Raw genomic sequence first — 19,315 nt, forward strand, 5'->3', positions numbered from 1 at the left:
TGGTGTCCTGCATAGAGTGCAGGTTTAAGGTATCTACGTATCTTTCAGAATTAGAAGCTATGCTGCGTCAGGGGTTATAACAGCTGTGCCCCCCCCCCAACCGGTCGAGGCAGATGGCCGCCCCTCACTGAGCCTGGTTCTGCCGAAAGTTTCTTCCTGTTAAAAGGGAGTTTTTCTTTCCCACCGTCACCAAGTCTAAGGAGCTTGGAGAAAAGCGCCTGGACTTCTTTAACTTAAAGAAGTCCAGGCGCTTTTCTTTCCAAGCTCCTTAGACTACTATGGCCTTGATGACTGATAACCTTCACAGACACTGTCATCAAGGGTTTGCTCACAGGGGATCATCTGATTGTTGGGGGGTTTTCTCTCTTATATTGTATGGTCTTTACCTTACAATATAAACAGCCGAGAAGCGGCTATTTTTGCGATCCGGTGCTTTAGAAATACATCTTAGCTGAACTGAACTCCATAACATCTGGACCGAAATGCCTACACACAACGGTAGGCATTTCAATCAAGAGCTCTGTCCAAAACGTTCAATGACAAGCATCAGCACCAGGATTGTTTTTTAGCTCACCAACAGTTCATGTTCCCTACCCATTTTTTATTGTAACTGCAACTTTGTAAGACTGGGTTGGGAGATGTTCTTGTGGTGAGCTTTTATTTACATAATTGGTTTCTTTAATAGTGAAATAAAATAAATTTGTATAACTGGAAACAGCGTTCTCCTGTGTGATTATCACATTGTATTCTTTAAACCATATAACAGAATATATAATATATATAATTTACTCATAGTAATATTAATATCTAATGTGATTGAGTTTCCTTATCTCTACTTATGTGCTGATGTGTTCACTGAGGCCATTGTATGGTCCATTTTGGCTGCATTTCCATGTTTTAAACATGAAATTTGCTTATTTAAAGGGTGTCTCATGTATCTCTTATGCAGAAATATGTGTTGCCTAGCTGGACAAATGTAGCACAGGTCTACTATTATTGGTCACGTGTGTTTTCCCCCCCAGCCATCATGTTCTGCTTGTGCTTAGTTATGTCCATGTCTTATCTCCTGTCCCCTTTTCCCTCTGTATGTATTCACAGTGTACGTGTTCCTCGTCGGTTCGTCATGCTAAGTCTGCGTGTCTTATTCCGTCATGTGTCATGTATCACTCCAAATCTCACTGACTTTAACTAATAATAACTGTTTGCTGAGTGTTATGTCTAAAAGGTATTGCACAATCGCCTCTAGTAGAGGATCAGGTTTGTTTTCCACTGATAATGGATTTTAACATGACTGACCAATGATTGTGGAGCACGTCAATGTAGGATCTTATAAATACAACGAGCAAACTTAAATGTTTTAAAATGTTCAAAAAATTAATGTATTATATTTCTGAAGTATGACGGAAGGAAAAAGTTACATTTTTTTCATATTTAAAAAAAAAATCCATGGGTTTAATGGGTCCATCATCACTATATTGAGGGCCTTGTATAATAGCCCAACTGCAAAAGTAAAGATTAACGGTGAACTTTCAGATGCTTTCAAGCTTGAAAGGTCCACAAGACAAGGATGCCCACTGAGTCCACTCTTATTTGCTATTTTTATAGAGCCATTGGCTGAAAGGATTAGGCAGAATGGTAAAATAAAAGGGATTAATATCACTGGAAGTGAGCAGAAATTGGCCTTGTTTGCAGATGACATTTTGGTTTACTTATCAAAACCTACCGAATCACTTATGGAGCTCATGTCAGTGTTAAAGGAGTATGGGCTATACTCGGGATATAAATTGAATATACAAAAAACACAAGTTCTTAGTAGCTTTTATAGCCCTCCCCAGAATCTGCTCAACAAATACAAACTAAGCTGGGACAAAAGAACTATCAAATATCTGGGCATAAACTTATCAATGGATATAACTAGCTTGGAAGAAATCAACTACCCCCTACTTAAAAAAGATATCATGCTAAATATTAGCAGATGGTCTATCTAAGCATTTCTTCTAGAGTGGACATCATAAAAATGAATATGCTCCCAAAGATATTAAACTTATTCCAGTCTGTTTCTATAGAAAACCCTGATAGATACTTTGTAGAGTGGGATAGGACCCTCTCAAGATTTATATGGGCGGGTAAAAAGCCAAGAGTTAAGTTCAAAACACTTCAGCTTCCCAAAGATAAAGGAGGATTAGGCATCCCTTGCCTAAAGGGTTACTACAGGGCAACACAAATAAGAAATCTGGTGGGCTGGTGTAAACCCGGATACTGTTCAACAGAGAGACGAATCTGGCATTAATATTTGACATCACAACAGAGACACGAATCTTTCATTGATATTTGACATCACAACAGAGAGACGAATCTGGCATTGATATTTGACATCACAACAGAGACACGAATCTTTCATTGATATCTGACATCACAACAGAGAGACGAATCTGGCATTGATATCTGACATCACAACAGAGAGACGAATCTGGCATTGATATCTGACATCACAACAGAGAGACGAATCTGGCATTAATATCTGACATCACAACAGAGAGACGAATTTGGCATTGATATCTGACATCACAACAGAGAGACGAATTTGGCATTGATATTTGACATCACAACAGAGAGACGAATCTGGCATTGATATCTGACATCACAACAGAGAGATGAATTTGGCATTGATATTTGACATCACAACAGAGAGACGAATCTGGCATTAATATCTGACATCACAACAGAGAGACGAATTTGGCATTAATATTTGACATCACAACAGAGAGACGAATCTGGCATTAATATCTGACATCACAACAGAGAGACGAATCTGGCATTAATATCTGACATCACAACAGAGAGACGAATCTGGCATTGATATTTGACATCACAACAGAGAGACGAATTTGGCATTGATATTTGACATCACAACAGAGAGATGAATTTGGCATTGATATTTGACATCACAACAGAGAGACGAATCTGGCATTAATATCTGACATCACAACAGAGAGACGAATTTGGCATTAATATTTGACATCACAACAGAGAGACGAATCTGGCATTAATATCTGACATCACAACAGAGAGACGAATCTGGCATTAATATCTGACATCACAACAGAGAGACGAATCTGGCAATGATATTTGACATCACAACAGAGAGATGAATCTGGCATTAATATCTGACATCACAACAGAGAGACGAATCTGGCAATGATATTTGACATCACAACAGAGAGATGAATCTGGCATTAATATCTGACATCACAACAGAGAGACGAATCTGGCATTAATATCTGACATCACAACAGAGAGACGAATCTGGCATTAATATCTGACATCACAACAGAGAGATGAATCTGGCATTAATATCTGACATCACAACAGAGAGACGAATCTGGCAATGATATTTGACATCACAACAGAGAGATGAATCTGGCAATGATATTTGACATCACAACAGAGAGATGAATCTGGCAATGATATTTGACATCACAACAGAGAGATGAATCTGGCATTAATATCTGACATCACAACAGAGAGATGAATCTGGCAATGATATTTGACATCACAACAGAGAGATGAATCTGGCAATGATATTTGACATCACAACAGAGAGATGAATCTGGCATTAATATCTGACATCACAACAGAGAGACGAATCTGGCATTAATATCTGACATCACAACAGAGAGACGAATCTGGCATTAATATCTGACATCACAACAGAGAGATGAATCTGGCATTAATATCTGACATCACAACAGAGAGACGAATCTTGCATTAATATCTGACATCACAACAGAGAGACGAATCTGGCATTAATATCTGACATCACAACAGAGAGACGAATCTTGCATTAATATCTGACATCACAACAGAGAGATGAATCTGGCATTGACATTTGATATCACAACAGAGAGACTGGATGTCAATGTCAGAAAGATGACTGTGATGTCAGAACCCTCTAAATCTTGTAATTTACAGATGGTAAATGGCCTGTATTTGCATAGCGCTTTACTAGTCCCTAAGGACCCCAAAGCACTTTACACATCCAGTCATCCACCCATTCACACACTGGTGATGGCAGCTACATTGTAGCCACAGCCACCCTGGGGCGCACTGACAGAGATATTTAATTCCAAATGATTTGACTGCATCATTGCGTCTTTGAGTTATGACCCAAACTCTCTATCAACTTTGTGAATAAATTCACGTCCCCCTGTGACCTCATAATTACACCACAGTTCAGATGGCATGAATGAGTCATGAGGTCACACCAACAGTGACAACATCAGCAGTGACATCACTAAAGTTGCCAGGTGAGTCCATAAATAGAACCCGTGACGTGGAGCAGGTACCGCCGTTTTGGACAATGCCACGACGCAGGTATAGACGCAGACATGCGAGGTCTTCTCGCCCCGTTCGCAGACACAAGAGACCCCACAAGGCCTCGGGTGTCCGCAGACGTGGGAGAAGATACCGTCGCAGACATTAGACAATCTCAATAAACATGTAGGATGAACATCAAAACTTTGGTCCAATCAAGTTTTTTTTAGATAACATATGTTGTTGTTGTTCTGTGTGTGTTTGTTATCAATGTTGTGGAAAAAAGTTAAGCTTAGTAAGCCATCAAGCACTGATCACTCGTAGAAGAGCACCAATAGGAGACAGAACTAATTAGAAGGTGTTATTATTCAGTCTGTACATCGAATAGAAGGCACTAACCACAAGGTGATCTTCAATTCATCTCTGTGTGAATGTGAACGGGGCGAGAAGACCCCCACTAACTGCATGTCCCTAGACTGTGGGAGGAAGCTCGAGAGAACATCCAGACTCCACACAAAGTCCCCGGCCTGATGAGGCTAGGGTCCTGAGTTCGATACCCTAAACTGAACGCAGGACAGAGGAAGGGATGGGTGATGTTCATGTGCGCCCAGGTGTATGATGTGGCTCTTTGTCTGTGACTGGTTGGCTGTCCCAGCCCTGGCCCTTCATGTATTTCAGTAATGTCCTTTTCTCCCGTCTCGTTTCCATGTTTTTCCCTTGTGACCCATTCCTTCTGTCACGTGTGTTTCCCCCCCAGCCATCATGTTCTGCTTGTGCTTAGTTATGTCCATGTCTTATCTCCTGTCCCCTTTTCCCTCTGTATGTATTCACAGTGTACATGTTCCTCGTCGGCTCGTCATGCTAAGTCTGCGTGTCTTATTCCGTCATGTGTCATGTATCACTCCAAATCTCACTGACTTTAACTAATAATAACTGTTTGCTGAGTGTTATGTCTAAAAGGTATTGCACAATCGCCTCTAGTAGAGGATCAGGTTTGTTTTCCACTGATAATGGATTTTAACATGACTGACCAATGATTGTGGAGCACGTCAATGTAGGATCTTATAAATACAACGAGCAAACTTAAATGTTTTAAAATGTTCAAAAAATTAATGTATTATATTTCTGAAGTATGACGGAAGGAAAAAGTTACATTTTTTTCATATTTTAAAAAAAGATCCATGGGTTTAATGGGTCCATCATCACTATATTGAGGGCCTTGTATAATAGCCCAACTGCAAAAGTAAAGATTAACGGTGAACTTTCAGATGCTTTCAAGCTTGAAAGGTCCACAAGACAAGGATGCCCACTGAGTCCACTCTTATTTGCTATTTTTATAGAGCCATTGGCTGAAAGGATTAGGCAGAATGGTAACATAAAAGGGATTAATATCACTGGAAGTGAGCAGAAATTGGCCTTGTTTGCAGATGACATTTTGGTTTACTTATCAAAACCTACCGAATCACTTATGGAGCTCATGTCAGTGTTAAAGGAGTATGGGCTATACTCGGGATATAAATTGAATATACAAAAAACACAAGTTCTTAGTAGCTTTTATAGCCCTCCCCAGAATCTGCTCAACAAATACAAACTAAGCTGGGACAAAAGAACTATCAAATATCTGGGCATAAACTTATCAATGGATATAACTAGCTTGGAAGAAATCAACTACCCCCTACTTAAAAAAGATATCATGCTAAATATTAGCAGATGGTCTATCTAAGCATTTCTTCTAGAGTGGACATCATAAAAATGAATATGCTCCCAAAGATATTAAACTTATTCCAGTCTGTTTCTATAGAAAACCCTGATAGATACTTTGTAGAGTGGGATAGGACCCTCTCAAGATTTATATGGGCGGGTAAAAAGCCAAGAGTTAAGTTCAAAACACTTCAGCTTCCCAAAGATAAAGGAGGATTAGGCATCCCTTGCCTACAGGATTACTACAGGGCAACACAAATAAGAAATCTGGTGGGCTGGTGTAAACCCGGATACTGTTCAACAGAGAGACGAATCTGGCATTAATATTTGACATCACAACAGAGACACGAATCTTTCATTGATATTTGACATCACAACAGAGAGACGAATCTGGCATTAATATTTGACATCACAACAGAGAGACGAATCTGGCATTGATATTTGACATCACAACAGAGACACGAATCTTTCATTGATATTTGACATCACAACAGAGAGACGAATCTGGCATTGATATCTGACATCACAACAGAGAGACGAATCTGGCATTGATATTTGACATCACAACAGAGAGACGAATCTGGCATTGATATCTGACATCACAACAGAGAGACGAATCTGGCATTGATATCTGACATCACAACAGAGAGACGAATCTGGCATTGATATCTGACATCACAACAGAGAGGCGAATCTGGCATTGATATCTGACATCACAACAGAGAGGCGAATCTGGCATTGATATCTGACATCACAACAGAGAGACGAATCTGGCATTGATATCTGACATCACAACAGAGAGGCGAATCTGGCATTGATATCTGACATCACAACAGAGAGACGAATCTGGCATTAATATCTGACATCACAACAGAGAGACGAATCTGGCATTGATATTTGACATCACAACAGAGAGACGAATCTGGCATTGATATCTGACATCACAACAGAGAGACGAATCTGGCATTGATATTTGACATCACAACAGAGAGACGAATCTGGCAGTAATATCTGACATCACAACAGAGAGACGAATCTGGCATTGATATCTGACATCACAACAGAGAGACGAATCTGGCATTAATATCTGACATCACAACAGAGAGACGAATCTGGCATTAATATTTGACATCACAACAGAGAGACGAATCTGGCATTGATATTTGACATCACAACAGAGAGATGAATCTGGCATTGATATTTGACATCACAACAGAGAGACTGGATGTCAATGTCAGAAAGATGACTGTGATGTCAGAACCCTCTAAATCTTGTAATTTACAGATGGTAAATGGCCTGTATTTGCATAGCGCTTTACTAGTCCCTAAGGACCCCAAAGCACTTTACACATCCAGTCATCCACCCATTCACACACTGGTGATGGCAGCTACATTGTAGCCACAGCCACCCTGGGGCGCACTGACAGAGATATTTAATTCCAAATGATTTGACTGCATCATTGCGTCTTTGAGTTATGACCCAAACTCTCTATCAACTTTGTGAATAAATTCACGTCCCCCTGTGACCTCATAATTACACCACAGTTCAGATGGCATGAATGAGTCATGAGGTCACACCAACAGTGACAACATCAGCAGTGACATCACTAAAGTTGCCAGGTGAGTCCATAAATAGAACCCGTGACGTGGAGCAGGTACCGCCGTTTTGGACAATGCCACGACGCAGGTATAGACGCAGACATGCGAGGTCTTCTCGCCGCGTTCACAGACACAAGAGACCCCACAAGGCCTCGGGTGTCCGCAGACGTGGGAGAAGATACCGTCGCAGACATTAGACAATCTCAATAAACATGTAGGATGAACATCAAAACTTTGGTCCAATCAAGTTTTTTTTAGATAACATATGTTGTTGTTGTTCTGTGTGTGTTTGTTATCAATGTTGTGGAAAAAAGTTAAGCTTAGTAAGCCATCAAGCACTGATCACTCGTAGAAGAGCACCAATAGGAGACAGAACTAATTAGAAGGTGTTATTATTCAGTCTGTACATCGAATAGAAGGCACTAACCACAAGGTGATCTTCAATTCATCTCTGTGTGAATGTGAACGGGGCGAGAAGACCCCCACTAACTGCATGTCCCTAGACTGTGGGAGGAAGCTCGAGAGAACATCCAGACTCCACACAAAGACCCCGGCCTGATGAGGCTAGGGTCCTGAGTTCGATACCCTAAACTGAACGCAGGACAGAGGAAGGGATGGGTGATGTTCATGTGTGCCCAGGTGTATGATGTGGCTCTTTGTCTGTGACTGGTTGGCTGTCCCAGCCCTGGCCCTTCATGTATTTCAGTAATGTCCTTTTCTCCCGTCTCGTTTCCATGTTTTTCCCTTGTGACCCATTCCTTCTGTCACGTGTGTTTCCCCCCCAGCCATCATGTTCTGCTTGTGCTTAGTTATGTCCATGTCTTATCTCCTCCAGTCTGCAAGTTGCATCCACAGGCAAGATTAATATACCCCTTCAAAGTGTTTTTTTTTTCTTTTCTCTTGATATTCATTAAGCACTCTTTAGTTGTGTGTTTCAGCTCTCAGACTGATATTTATGCCCCATGATTAGCACTGTTAATGTGTTTGGTATCCAGGGAGCACATCCAGTGTTGGGGTGCCTGGTTATGATCCTCTCACTCATCCAGCCTATCGGGGCCTTGCTGCGCTGCGGACCACAACATCACCTGTATGTATCCATCTGTGTGTGTTTAATTAATATACTATATCATGCCTATACACATTTAAGAATACTCTGTTCAAATATTATTTAAAAAAAAAATTAAAAATGGCCTCACTTTTTTTTTCTCTACAATTATTTAACAAATTTTGAAAACACGATAAACCAAAGGAATGGGGCAGTACATGCTTAATGACTAAATGCACTGCTCACTCGGCAAAGTGAGGTTATAAAGTTATTTGATAACCCTAAGAGTTGTATTCATACTTCAGCCATAAAAGTTTTTAAAATTTCAAACTTTTGCAAAGTGTAGCCTGCATGTGCTTTATCAGAGCACACTTTCACACTGAAACACCAAGTAGGAAACTAATTTGCACATGACTCGTGAAAGTTATTCCTTCCTCTTAGTAATAATGGTGCTTTTAATAAATATAGCCTGGTTGTAGCTTTGGAGGCCAGACTCAGTAAATGAAATATTTTTTAAGTGAAATATAGATTTAGTAAAATTGTATGTTCAGTAATGATACTTGTTTTCATAAATTGGATGCAGGAGAAATCTTAGACAAGAACTTCAGAAGCTGATGATTTTATAGTTCTTCTCTTTTCTTTGATAGGAGGTATCTGTTCAACTGGACACATTTTTTAAATGCGGTGGTAATAAAATCTATAGCTGGTAAGCTTGTGTTTTACTTCATTCTACCATCTTGCATATATGAATAGAATAGAATAGAATTCAACTTTATTGTCATTGCACATGCACAGGTACAGGGCAACGAAATGCAGTTTGCATCCATCCAGAAGTGCTTAGTGATATAGATATATTACAATATATATTAGCAATAATATAGATATGTAAGTATATTACAGAAATGGGTCTATTATGTTATAATGTACACGGTATGAAGTATGTTGTGAATATTCTATAACTACAAGTATGTACAGGCTGTAGTGAGTACAAGCTATGTACAGGATATGCTAACATTTTCAATAGCAGACACACTGTCACCCATGCTGCTCGTCTTAAAATGCCTGCTTCTTTGTGTCACACAGTGGCAGCCATATTTACAGGCCTGGACAGGATTGACAGTGATGATGGGTGGCTATTGAAAGTGATGGGTGGCTTCTTTGCCTGGGAAGTTCTCTTCATCATCATTTTGGAGGTCCATGATTGGGTAGTTAAACACAGAGGTAAGCCTTTTCTTTTGCATTTCAGTGATGAAGGAAAAAATCATCACTACCCATATACACTTTAATGACAAAAACCAATCTAGACCCAACAGTCCATTTGCACGGTGAAGAGCCACCTGATCAGTTCAGCAGCATTTAGCTGACTGAGCGAAGAGTATAACCCCTGTACACCTCAGAATGTGGTTGGATGGGTAAAATAAACAGCACTGTATCACAAGATTTTCTGTGTATAACACAGCAGCATCAAATATTGGTATTTATGAATTGATGAGTGAAAACGCGTAAGAATGTCTCAATGGTAGTCTGCTGGAACAAAAGCTGTTACACTTTAACTGTGCTGAAGTACAGCGACAAAGGAATCTTTATCTTTCGATTTATTAAATGCATGAAAATACTCTGGGAATACTATACACGAAGGCTCAGCTCATGCACCACCAACCTAATGTTATCAGAGAGAACTTGCATTGAAATGTCTCAACTGAGACTATCCAATTTTGGACACGTGTAGTTTGACAATGCTGTGGCTCAATGTGTGGCTCAGTCACACAAATTATTAAAAAAAAATATGATCACAACCTCTTTGTGTCTACAAAAACTGGTTAATGTTTGGTGATTTTTAAAAAATGTTTTACCCCCCCGTGCCGCACACACTTTCCATGACCAATGGCAACTTGACATGCTAAATGTTTACATAGAGCTTCCAGCACATTGTTATCGTTCTGAAAGTTGTTGTTTTTTTGTTTTTTTTCCAATCACCACAACTACTCTACTCGACTCAATTTTATTTAAATTGATTTCAAATTGTTCTTCTTCTGTTAAAGCTTAAAACTAATATCATAACTCAACCTGTATAAATAAAATGATTAAAAACATAGCTGACTGCTTTAGTTCACTTCAGTTAATGTGCCCTGCAATATTTCACTGTTCTTTGCTCTGGGTTTCAGATGATACTGCTGATCAAATGGAATCAGCATTGGTAAGCTGAAAGAAATATAAAAGCAAGCAATCACTGATTGCCACGAGATGGAGTATTTCTAATATAATTTTACTTTTTTTGTCAGGTCAAAGGTGACAGTTGCCTGATCGCTGTGTACCTTCTGGGAAACCTTTGCTTTTTGGTGGCACTTCTGGTTGGAATTGGAGAAAAATGAGCAGCAGCAGAATCTTCCAGAGTGTTTCCCTGTAGTTTTGTTGAATTTTATCATCAATTTTAACATACTTGATGAGAGACTGCACTGGAAATTCAGACCCACTGATCCATCAGTTGGCGAATCCTGGAAAGTTTCTCAGTAATGTCTTTAAAAAATATTACTTATGTTTTTTTTCTCTTTTGCTTTTAGTTGATAATTAAGGTGTACTTTCAATCAGCATTCAATTTCACTGGGCCAAGCATTACTGTCGTGTGTGTGTGTGTGTGTATAATATGTCTCACAGTTGCAAAGAAAGAAGTAGTTTCAGTCGCCTTTAGCCTCCACTCTGGCTGCCAGGTAAACCAGTTTCATTTTACAAGCTGGTTACATTTTTTAAGCCAAACAGCAATTTTGTATTAAAAAGTACTTTTAACAATTTTTCCTTTTACATTTTTAAATCAGGTCAACTCGACCCACATCATAATGGGAGGGTTAAAGCCCTTTTCACACATTAACATCTGTTAATATGACAGCATCTATGTATGAATCTGCACCTTTGTCACTTTCATTTGAAAAAAAAAAACTGTCATTGATTCAGCTCCTGAACTTCCCATTTAATGTACATTTTTTCATATATTTCTAATAATCTTGCTGTCAATAACAACTGACAATAAGACAACAAATTTTTAACTTCATTAAATTGAAAATTGTGTATGTCAGTGTAGTAGTGTTAAATGCTTACCAGGTTCAGATGCAAATGAAGAAACTCCACTCAGGCAAGTCTGCTGGACCAGATGGAGTGAGTCCCCTCAAGGCCTGTGCCCCCCAGTTTTGTGGAGTCTTCCATAAACTGTTCATGCTGAGTCTGAAGAGGGTCCCAGTGCTGTGGAAGACATCAAGCCTCGTCCCTGTACCAAAGACGCCACGTCCCAGCGGCCCCCAGGATTACAGGCCTGTGACACTGACCTCCCACATCATGAAGACCCTGGAAAGGCTCATCCTGGACCAGATCTCACCCATTGTCAGACCACATCAGGATCCCATTCAATTTGCTTACCAGCCCCGTCTCACAGGACGCCATCATCTATCTGCTCAATCGTGTCTACATCCACCCGGACCAGCCGGCGAGCACTGTGAGGTTCATGTTTTTCTTTTTACTTTTCCAGTGCTTGGTGATAAGCTAACAGCGATGCAGGGGGATGCTTCTCTAGTGTCCTGGATTGTTGATTACCTGACAGGAAGACCACAATATGTGCGTCTTCCACATTGTGTGTCTGACAAGGTAATCAGCAACACAGGAGCACCATAAGGGACCATCCTCTCCCCCTTCCTCTTCACCCTCTACACCACAGACTTCAGCCGCTGCACAGAGACCTGCATCTTCAGAAGTTTTGATGTAAATTTGTAAGTTTTGATGTAAGTAAATTTGCGGTCAATTTAGACTCAATTCAAAATCTCCTACTTGGGACGAACACTAAATGTAAATAGCTGACTTTCTAAATAAACCTATCCATCTTTGCAAGGTCAATTTTTGCTTTCATTAAATTCCAAATGTTTAGCCATAATTAGCTTAGCTGTCCTACTCTTGTTACTGCTCTTTCCTACTGCTGTTACAATCAAATGAACATCTCTGCAAAGATAAATTAGCTGAGACCTTAGGTTGATGGTAGTTACTAGCAAACACAGAAACGTACATACACTATATAGTACAGTTCTATGATACATCACCAAATAGAACAATTTGTGGCAATGCAGACAAGCAGAGAAACAGTTTAATTAGTTGAATTTGTTCACTTGATCGGAGGTGTGTTTCCTGCAGATATACAACATCGGATCTCAATGATTTTAAATGAGTAAAAGCCCTTGTGCGTTTAACCGGATTATTTATACCTTTAACATTCCAGCTTATAAAACGAAGAGCAGATGACTTTGCGAGCTTGCCATTCAGGTACCAAAATGCAGGTGCAGAAAAAATATGTCCCAACCTCTGGAATAATAAATCTTTCGTGCTTGAATCGATACGGTCCAATATCGTCTTTTCAGAGCTAGCAATAGCTCTCATAATCTCACTCATGTCATGGGGTGGTGCCTCCGGTCTGTCCTCAGCATGGTCCTGTCAGGATCTGACGGCGCCCTGACCGGTCGACCTGCCAGTGTGTGTGTGTGTGTGTGTGTGTGTGTGTGTGTGTGTGTGTGTGTGTGTTCACCCAGGGATTGACGGAGGATTTACGGACACTAAGGAAGCACTTGGAGGAGAGACGGGCACTCACTACTAGGGCTGGGTATCGTCACTGATTTCTAGAATCGATTCAATTCCGATTCACAAGGTCCCGAATCGATTCGATCCACGATTCGATTTAATTCGATTCGATTCGATTTAAATCTGGGAAATTTTGACAGTCAGAAATATTATAATTCAGATCAGTACATTTACATATTTTTGTATCAATAAAAAGGAAGCTGACACACGCAAGACTTTATCAAAGGTGTAAGCATCACAGCAGATGCCTTTGTGTCAAAGTAGCTGAAGATAAAACACAGAAAAACATGAAGGTGGTTTTCCTGGCCTGGGATTTTATAAAAATATTCTGCAGTACATCAAAAACGAAAGAAAACCATTAATCAACATATGAACATTACCTCTGAAGTTACAGAGGTTTTATTAGAGACACGGTTAAGCGTTTTGCATTTTGAATAATTTTAAAAAGTTTAAATTTGTTCAGTATTGAACAGCAGAAATGAGGTTTTCTTTTCGGAAGAATGTAAAAGGGAAAAAAACAGCGGCCGACAGCGCTGTAAACAACGGTAGACTTGTGCATAACAAGCAAGCGAATAATGAAGAAAGGGAAACTGTTCTTGAAGTACACAGAGAGAGAGAGAGAGGGCGAGAGAGACAGAGAGAGAGAGAGGGCGAGAGAGAGACAGAGAGAGAGAGAGGGCGAGAGAGAGACAGAGAGAGAGAGCTGTGCATCGCGGTGGAAGCAAAACAGTAAAAGTCAGAGTGAATTCATGACGATGTTTATGTGAATCTTCTTTTGCTGCTGGTTCGGTCAATATTGTTTGGAAAGAGATCAAACTAACAGCTTTAGAATCAGCGCATAAAGGGCGTGAACACAAAGCGCGGACCCGCCGACAGATCAGAATCAGTGAGCTGTCGGCTTTCAGCCCCGACCGTGTCCGTGCCGTCGGGTGAGAAAGGCGACATCTAAATGATTCTGATCCGCGGGTCGTGCTGTGTGTTTAAGTCTTTGTGCAGAATCCGTGTTCCTGCTCTCATTTACTGTCTTAGCTGTTTGGTGGTTCTTGAAATTTTGTGAGATGTCACCAGAGATTCTGGCATTTCGGGCAAAATAAATTTATATTAAAAAAATCGATTCAGGATTTTAATTAATCGATTTTACGTTATCCAAGCCATAATCGATCTTAATCAATGAATCGATTATAAAAACCCACCCCTACTCACTACCACGCACGGGCTTACACGGAAGGAGGGACGCACTATCACCATTGTTGCACATTTGAGCTGTTGTCACATTGCTGCACTGTAAATAAATGCACTGTCATTATTTCTGAGCTCCGCGCCTGAGTCCACTCTTTAACAACCGTGACAGGTCCGAGGCTTTTGCGGCCTGCTCTTTCCCCGATCTAGTTTTGCTCATATGTCATACACCGTAGCCTTGACGATGTAAAAAGTGCCTCAGAGCAGCACACGGGCGTGTTATCGTACTGTTGTTAAAAGTTCGTTAGTTTTGGAGCAATGGAATTATGAAACAAGTTAGTCCATTGAGGAGCCCTGTACAACACGTCTTCACATGGCTACCAGACACGCCCCCCGTCATTTTGTTATTATTCAATTCAGAACTGCCCAGACCAGACACAGTGACGTTTCACCAGAATCCCTTTGATCTCTGGTCTTCTTTATGACATCAGCACACGAAAACCTATAAATAGGGGAGAGGTTCTCACTCTTGTCAGTCTTTCAAAGAGAGTGGAAGAATTCACTAGGCAGGAAACTACTGGAAACTTGCGTTTCTGACACAGTCGACGGTATTTTTAAAAAATCTTTTAGTTGGTACAGAGATTTAGCATCAACTTCAATTTGAAATATGAGTCTGTCAAATCCTGTTGTATGCAACATGAGAGCCGAGAACGAAAAACTTAAACAGCAAATCAAAGAGCTGAAAAATGAGAATAAAACTCTCAAACAACAAAACTCTACCATACGTGACCTTAAAGTCGAGAACGCCGACCTTAAGGAGCAAAAAAGAGAGCTCATAAATGAGAACAAGATTCTCCAAAAAAACATTGAAGTTCTCTTCAAACGAAGTGGGTTCTCTAAAAACAAGAGGAAAAGAGACCTGCAACTAGAGAATGAAACAATTCACTTCAAAATTCAAGAGCTGGAATATTGGAACCAAATTCTAAAGGATTTAAACAGCTCCAAAACCAAAGAGATCCAGCAACAGAAAGAGGTGATGCAGGAAATGGAGGCAGAAATCAGAGAGTTGCAAAGCAGCAAGACAGGCTTGGTTATAAAAGTGGGAGACATGGAAAAGGACAACCAGTCTTTAAGAGAGGAAAATGATGTGACGGTAAAACGCATGTGTGAGCTGAAAAGGGACTTTGAAAAGGAAAAAGATGACATGCAACAGGAAATACAGGCTGTTAAAACTGAGCTCCATCAGGCAAACACAGCCTTTAAAGAGTTACAAGAGAGTGAAGAAAGAAAAAGGATCATGAATGAGGAAAACAAAACAACGGACAGTGAACAGCTCAGACAGACCCTGGAACTCCAATGCTTTGCACATGAAATTGACATATTGAGGCGGCATAACGAACTTCTTGAACAGGACCTCCAGGAGCTTTCCAAAAGGAGTGGTGATTCTCAAAAAGAACTGAAACCACACGATGAGGGTGTGAAAGGAGAATCACGGATCTCCAAAGCCACTGAGAAAGACTCCGAACATGATTTTGAAGTGACCAACAGAGAAAAGGAGTTGTTGTGCCATGAATTTGAGGAAATGAAAAGAGAGCTTGAAGAGGTCAAGAAAAATCAGTATGATTTACAGGAAGCCTTGAAAACAGAAGACAGGGCGTTGCAAACCCAAGCTCAGACTCCCAAAGTTTCACAGGAAGAACATAACAATCTGATAAACAACTACGATGTCCAAGTTGACATACTCAAACAACAAAATAAGGCCTTAGAAAATACGGTTAGTGACCTTACCAAAAAGATGTGGAATGGACGGGAAGCGATGAGACAAATGGAAAAGAACTTTCAAGAACAAAGGAAGCTACTCGAAAATCTCCGAGGAGAATTCGAGGAAATTTAGCACAACTACGACTTTGGCCCTCCCTATTAAAGCTGGTTAACGCAGGTTCAATAGGGCTATAACTTAGACAATGGAAGTTCATTTGATTTAATTGGCCCAAAATGAGTGACTGCACCCAGACACTCAGTAGCAAAAAAATTACAGAGATTCAAGAGAGAAAACTGTTTCTGCATAGACTCCTATAGTACTGCAAGTCGTGTCATCGCTTGGTGTCCTGCATAGAGTGCAGGTTTAAGGTATCTACGTATCTTTCAGAATTAGAAGCTATGCTGCGTCAGGGGTTATAACAGCTGTGCCCCCCCCCCAACCGGTCGAGGCAGATGGCCGCCCCTCACTGAGCCTGGTTCTGCCGAAAGTTTCTTCCTGTTAAAAGGGAGTTTTTCTTTCCCACCGTCACCAAGTCTAAGGAGCTTGGAGAAAAGCGCCTGGACTTCTTTAACTTAAAGAAGTCCAGGCGCTTTTCTTTCCAAGCTCCTTAGACTACTATGGCCTTGATGACTGATAACCTTCACAGACACTGTCATCAAGGGTTTGCTCACAGGGGATCATCTGATTGTTGGGGGGTTTTCTCTCTTATATTGTATGGTCTTTACCTTACAATATAAACAGCCGAGAAGCGGCTATTTTTGCGATCCGGTGCTTTAGAAATACATCTTAGCTGAACTGAACTCCATAACATCTGGACCGAAATGCCTACACACAACGGTAGGCATTTCAATCAAGAGCTCTGTCCAAAACGTTCAATGACAAGCATCAGCACCAGGATTGTTTTTTAGCTCACCAACAGTTCATGTTCCCTACCCATTTTTTATTGTAACTGCAACTTTGTAAGACTGGGTTGGGAGATGTTCTTGTGGTGAGCTTTTATTTACATAATTGGTTTCTTTAATAGTGAAATAAAATAAATTTGTATAACTGGAAACAGCGTTCTCCTGTGTGATTATCACATTGTATTCTTTAAACCATATAACAGAATATATAATATATATAATTTACTCATAGTAATATTAATATCTAATGTGATTGAGTTTCCTTATCTCTACTTATGTGCTGATGTGTTCACTGAGGCCATTGTATGGTCCATTTTGGCTGCATTTCCATGTTTTAAACATGAAATTTGCTTATTTAAAGGGTGTCTCATGTATCTCTTATGCAGAAATATGTGTTGCCTAGCTGGACAAATGTGGCACAGGTCTACTATTATTGGTCACGTGTGTTTTCCCCCCCAGCCATCATGTTCTGTTTGTGCTTAGTTATGTCCATGTCTTATCTCCTGTCCCCTTTTCCCTCTGTATGTATTCACAGTGTACGTGTTCCTCGTCGGTTCGTCATGCTAAGTCTGCGTGTCTTATTCCGTCATGTGTCATGTATCACTCCAAATCTCACTGACTTTAACTAATAATAACTGTTTGCTGAGTGTTATGTCTAAAAGGTATTGCACAATCGCCTCTAGTAGAGGATCAGGTTTGTTTTCCACTGATAATGGATTTTAACATGACTGACCAATGATTGTGGAGCACGTCAATGTAGGATCTTATAAATACAACGAGCAAACTTAAATGTTTTAAAATGTTCAAAAAATTAATGTATTATATTTCTGAAGTATGACGGAAGGAAAAAGTTACATTTTTTTCATATTTAAAAAAAAAATCCATGGGTTTAATGGGTCCATCATCACTATATTGAGGGCCTTGTATAATAGCCCAACTGCAAAAGTAAAGATTAACGGTGAACTTTCAGATGCTTTCAAGCTTGAAAGGTCCACAAGACAAGGATGCCCACTGAGTCCACTCTTATTTGCTATTTTTATAGAGCCATTGGCTGAAAGGATTAGGCAGAATGGTAAAATAAAAGGGATTAATATCACTGGAAGTGAGCAGAAATTGGCCTTGTTTGCAGATGACATTTTGGTTTACTTATCAAAACCTACCGAATCACTTATGGAGCTCATGTCAGTGTTAAAGGAGTATGGGCTATACTCGGGATATAAATTGAATATACAAAAAACACAAGTTCTTAGTAGCTTTTATAGCCCTCCCCAGAATCTGCTCAACAAATACAAACTAAGCTGGGACAAAAGAACTATCAAATATCTGGGCATAAACTTATCAATGGATATAACTAGCTTGGAAGAAATCAACTACCCCCTACTTAAAAAAGATATCATGCTAAATATTAGCAGATGGTCTATCTAAGCATTTCTTCTAGAGTGGACATCATAAAAATGAATATGCTCCCAAAGATATTAAACTTATTCCAGTCTGTTTCTATAGAAAACCCTGATAGATACTTTGTAGAGTGGGATAGGACCCTCTCAAGATTTATATGGGCGGGTAAAAAGCCAAGAGTTAAGTTCAAAACACTTCAGCTTCCCAAAGATAAAGGAGGATTAGGCATCCCTTGCCTAAAGGGTTACTACAGGGCAACACAAATAAGAAATCTGGTGGGCTGGTGTAAACCCGGATACTGTTCAACAGAGAGACGAATCTGGCATTGATATCTGACATCACAACAGAGAGACGAATCTGGCATTGATATCTGACATCACAACAGAGAGACGAATCTGGCATTGATATCTGACATCACAACAGAGAGACGAATCTGGCATTGATATCTGACATCACAACAGAGAGACGAATCTGGCATTGATATCTGACATCACAACAGAGAGACGAATCTGGCATTAATATCTGACATCACAACAGAGAGACGAATCTGGCAATGATATTTGACATCACAACAGAGAGATGAATCTGGCATTAATATCTGACATCACAACAGAGAGACGAATCTGGCAATGATATTTGACATCACAACAGAGAGATGAATCTGGCATTAATATCTGACATCACAACAGAGAGACGAATCTGGCATTAATATCTGACATCACAACAGAGAGATGAATCTGGCATTAATATCTGACATCACAACAGAGAGATGAATCTGGCATTAATATCTGACATCACAACAGAG

The 19,315-nt window shown here is 40.0% G+C and overlaps 1 protein-coding gene across 1 annotated transcript; it reads left to right on the top strand.

The window, feature by feature from the left end:
- Nucleotides 1-8,599: 8,599 nt before the first annotated feature.
- On the top strand, nt 8,600-13,090 carry LOC143421130 (putative ferric-chelate reductase 1). Its single transcript, XM_076890251.1, has 5 exons — nt 8,600-8,700; nt 9,306-9,364; nt 9,742-9,879; nt 10,824-10,855; nt 10,941-13,090. Exons 1-5 carry the CDS (start codon nt 8,639-8,641, stop codon nt 11,028-11,030), a joined length of 381 nt encoding a protein of 126 aa, XP_076746366.1. The 5' UTR covers nt 8,600-8,638; the 3' UTR covers nt 11,031-13,090.
- Nucleotides 13,091-19,315: the final 6,225 nt, after the last annotated feature.

The sequence above is a fragment of the Maylandia zebra genome, linkage group LG11 (genome assembly GCF_041146795.1).
Source record: "Maylandia zebra isolate NMK-2024a linkage group LG11, Mzebra_GT3a, whole genome shotgun sequence".
Classification (NCBI taxonomy): domain Eukaryota; kingdom Metazoa; phylum Chordata; class Actinopteri; order Cichliformes; family Cichlidae; genus Maylandia; species Maylandia zebra.

Bases quoted from the DNA above. Each gene is read 5' to 3' on its own strand.
- LOC143421130 (XM_076890251.1), top strand. From the start codon at position 8,639: ATGATCCTCTCACTCATCCAGCCTATCGGGGCCTTGCTGCGCTGCGGA. The intron at 8,701-9,305 runs GTATGTATCCAT...TTTCTTTGATAG, and splicing joins TGCGGACCACAACATCACCT to GAGGTATCTGTTCAACTGGA. The intron at 10,856-10,940 runs GTAAGCTGAAAG...TTTTTTTGTCAG, and splicing joins ATCAAATGGAATCAGCATTG to GTCAAAGGTGACAGTTGCCT.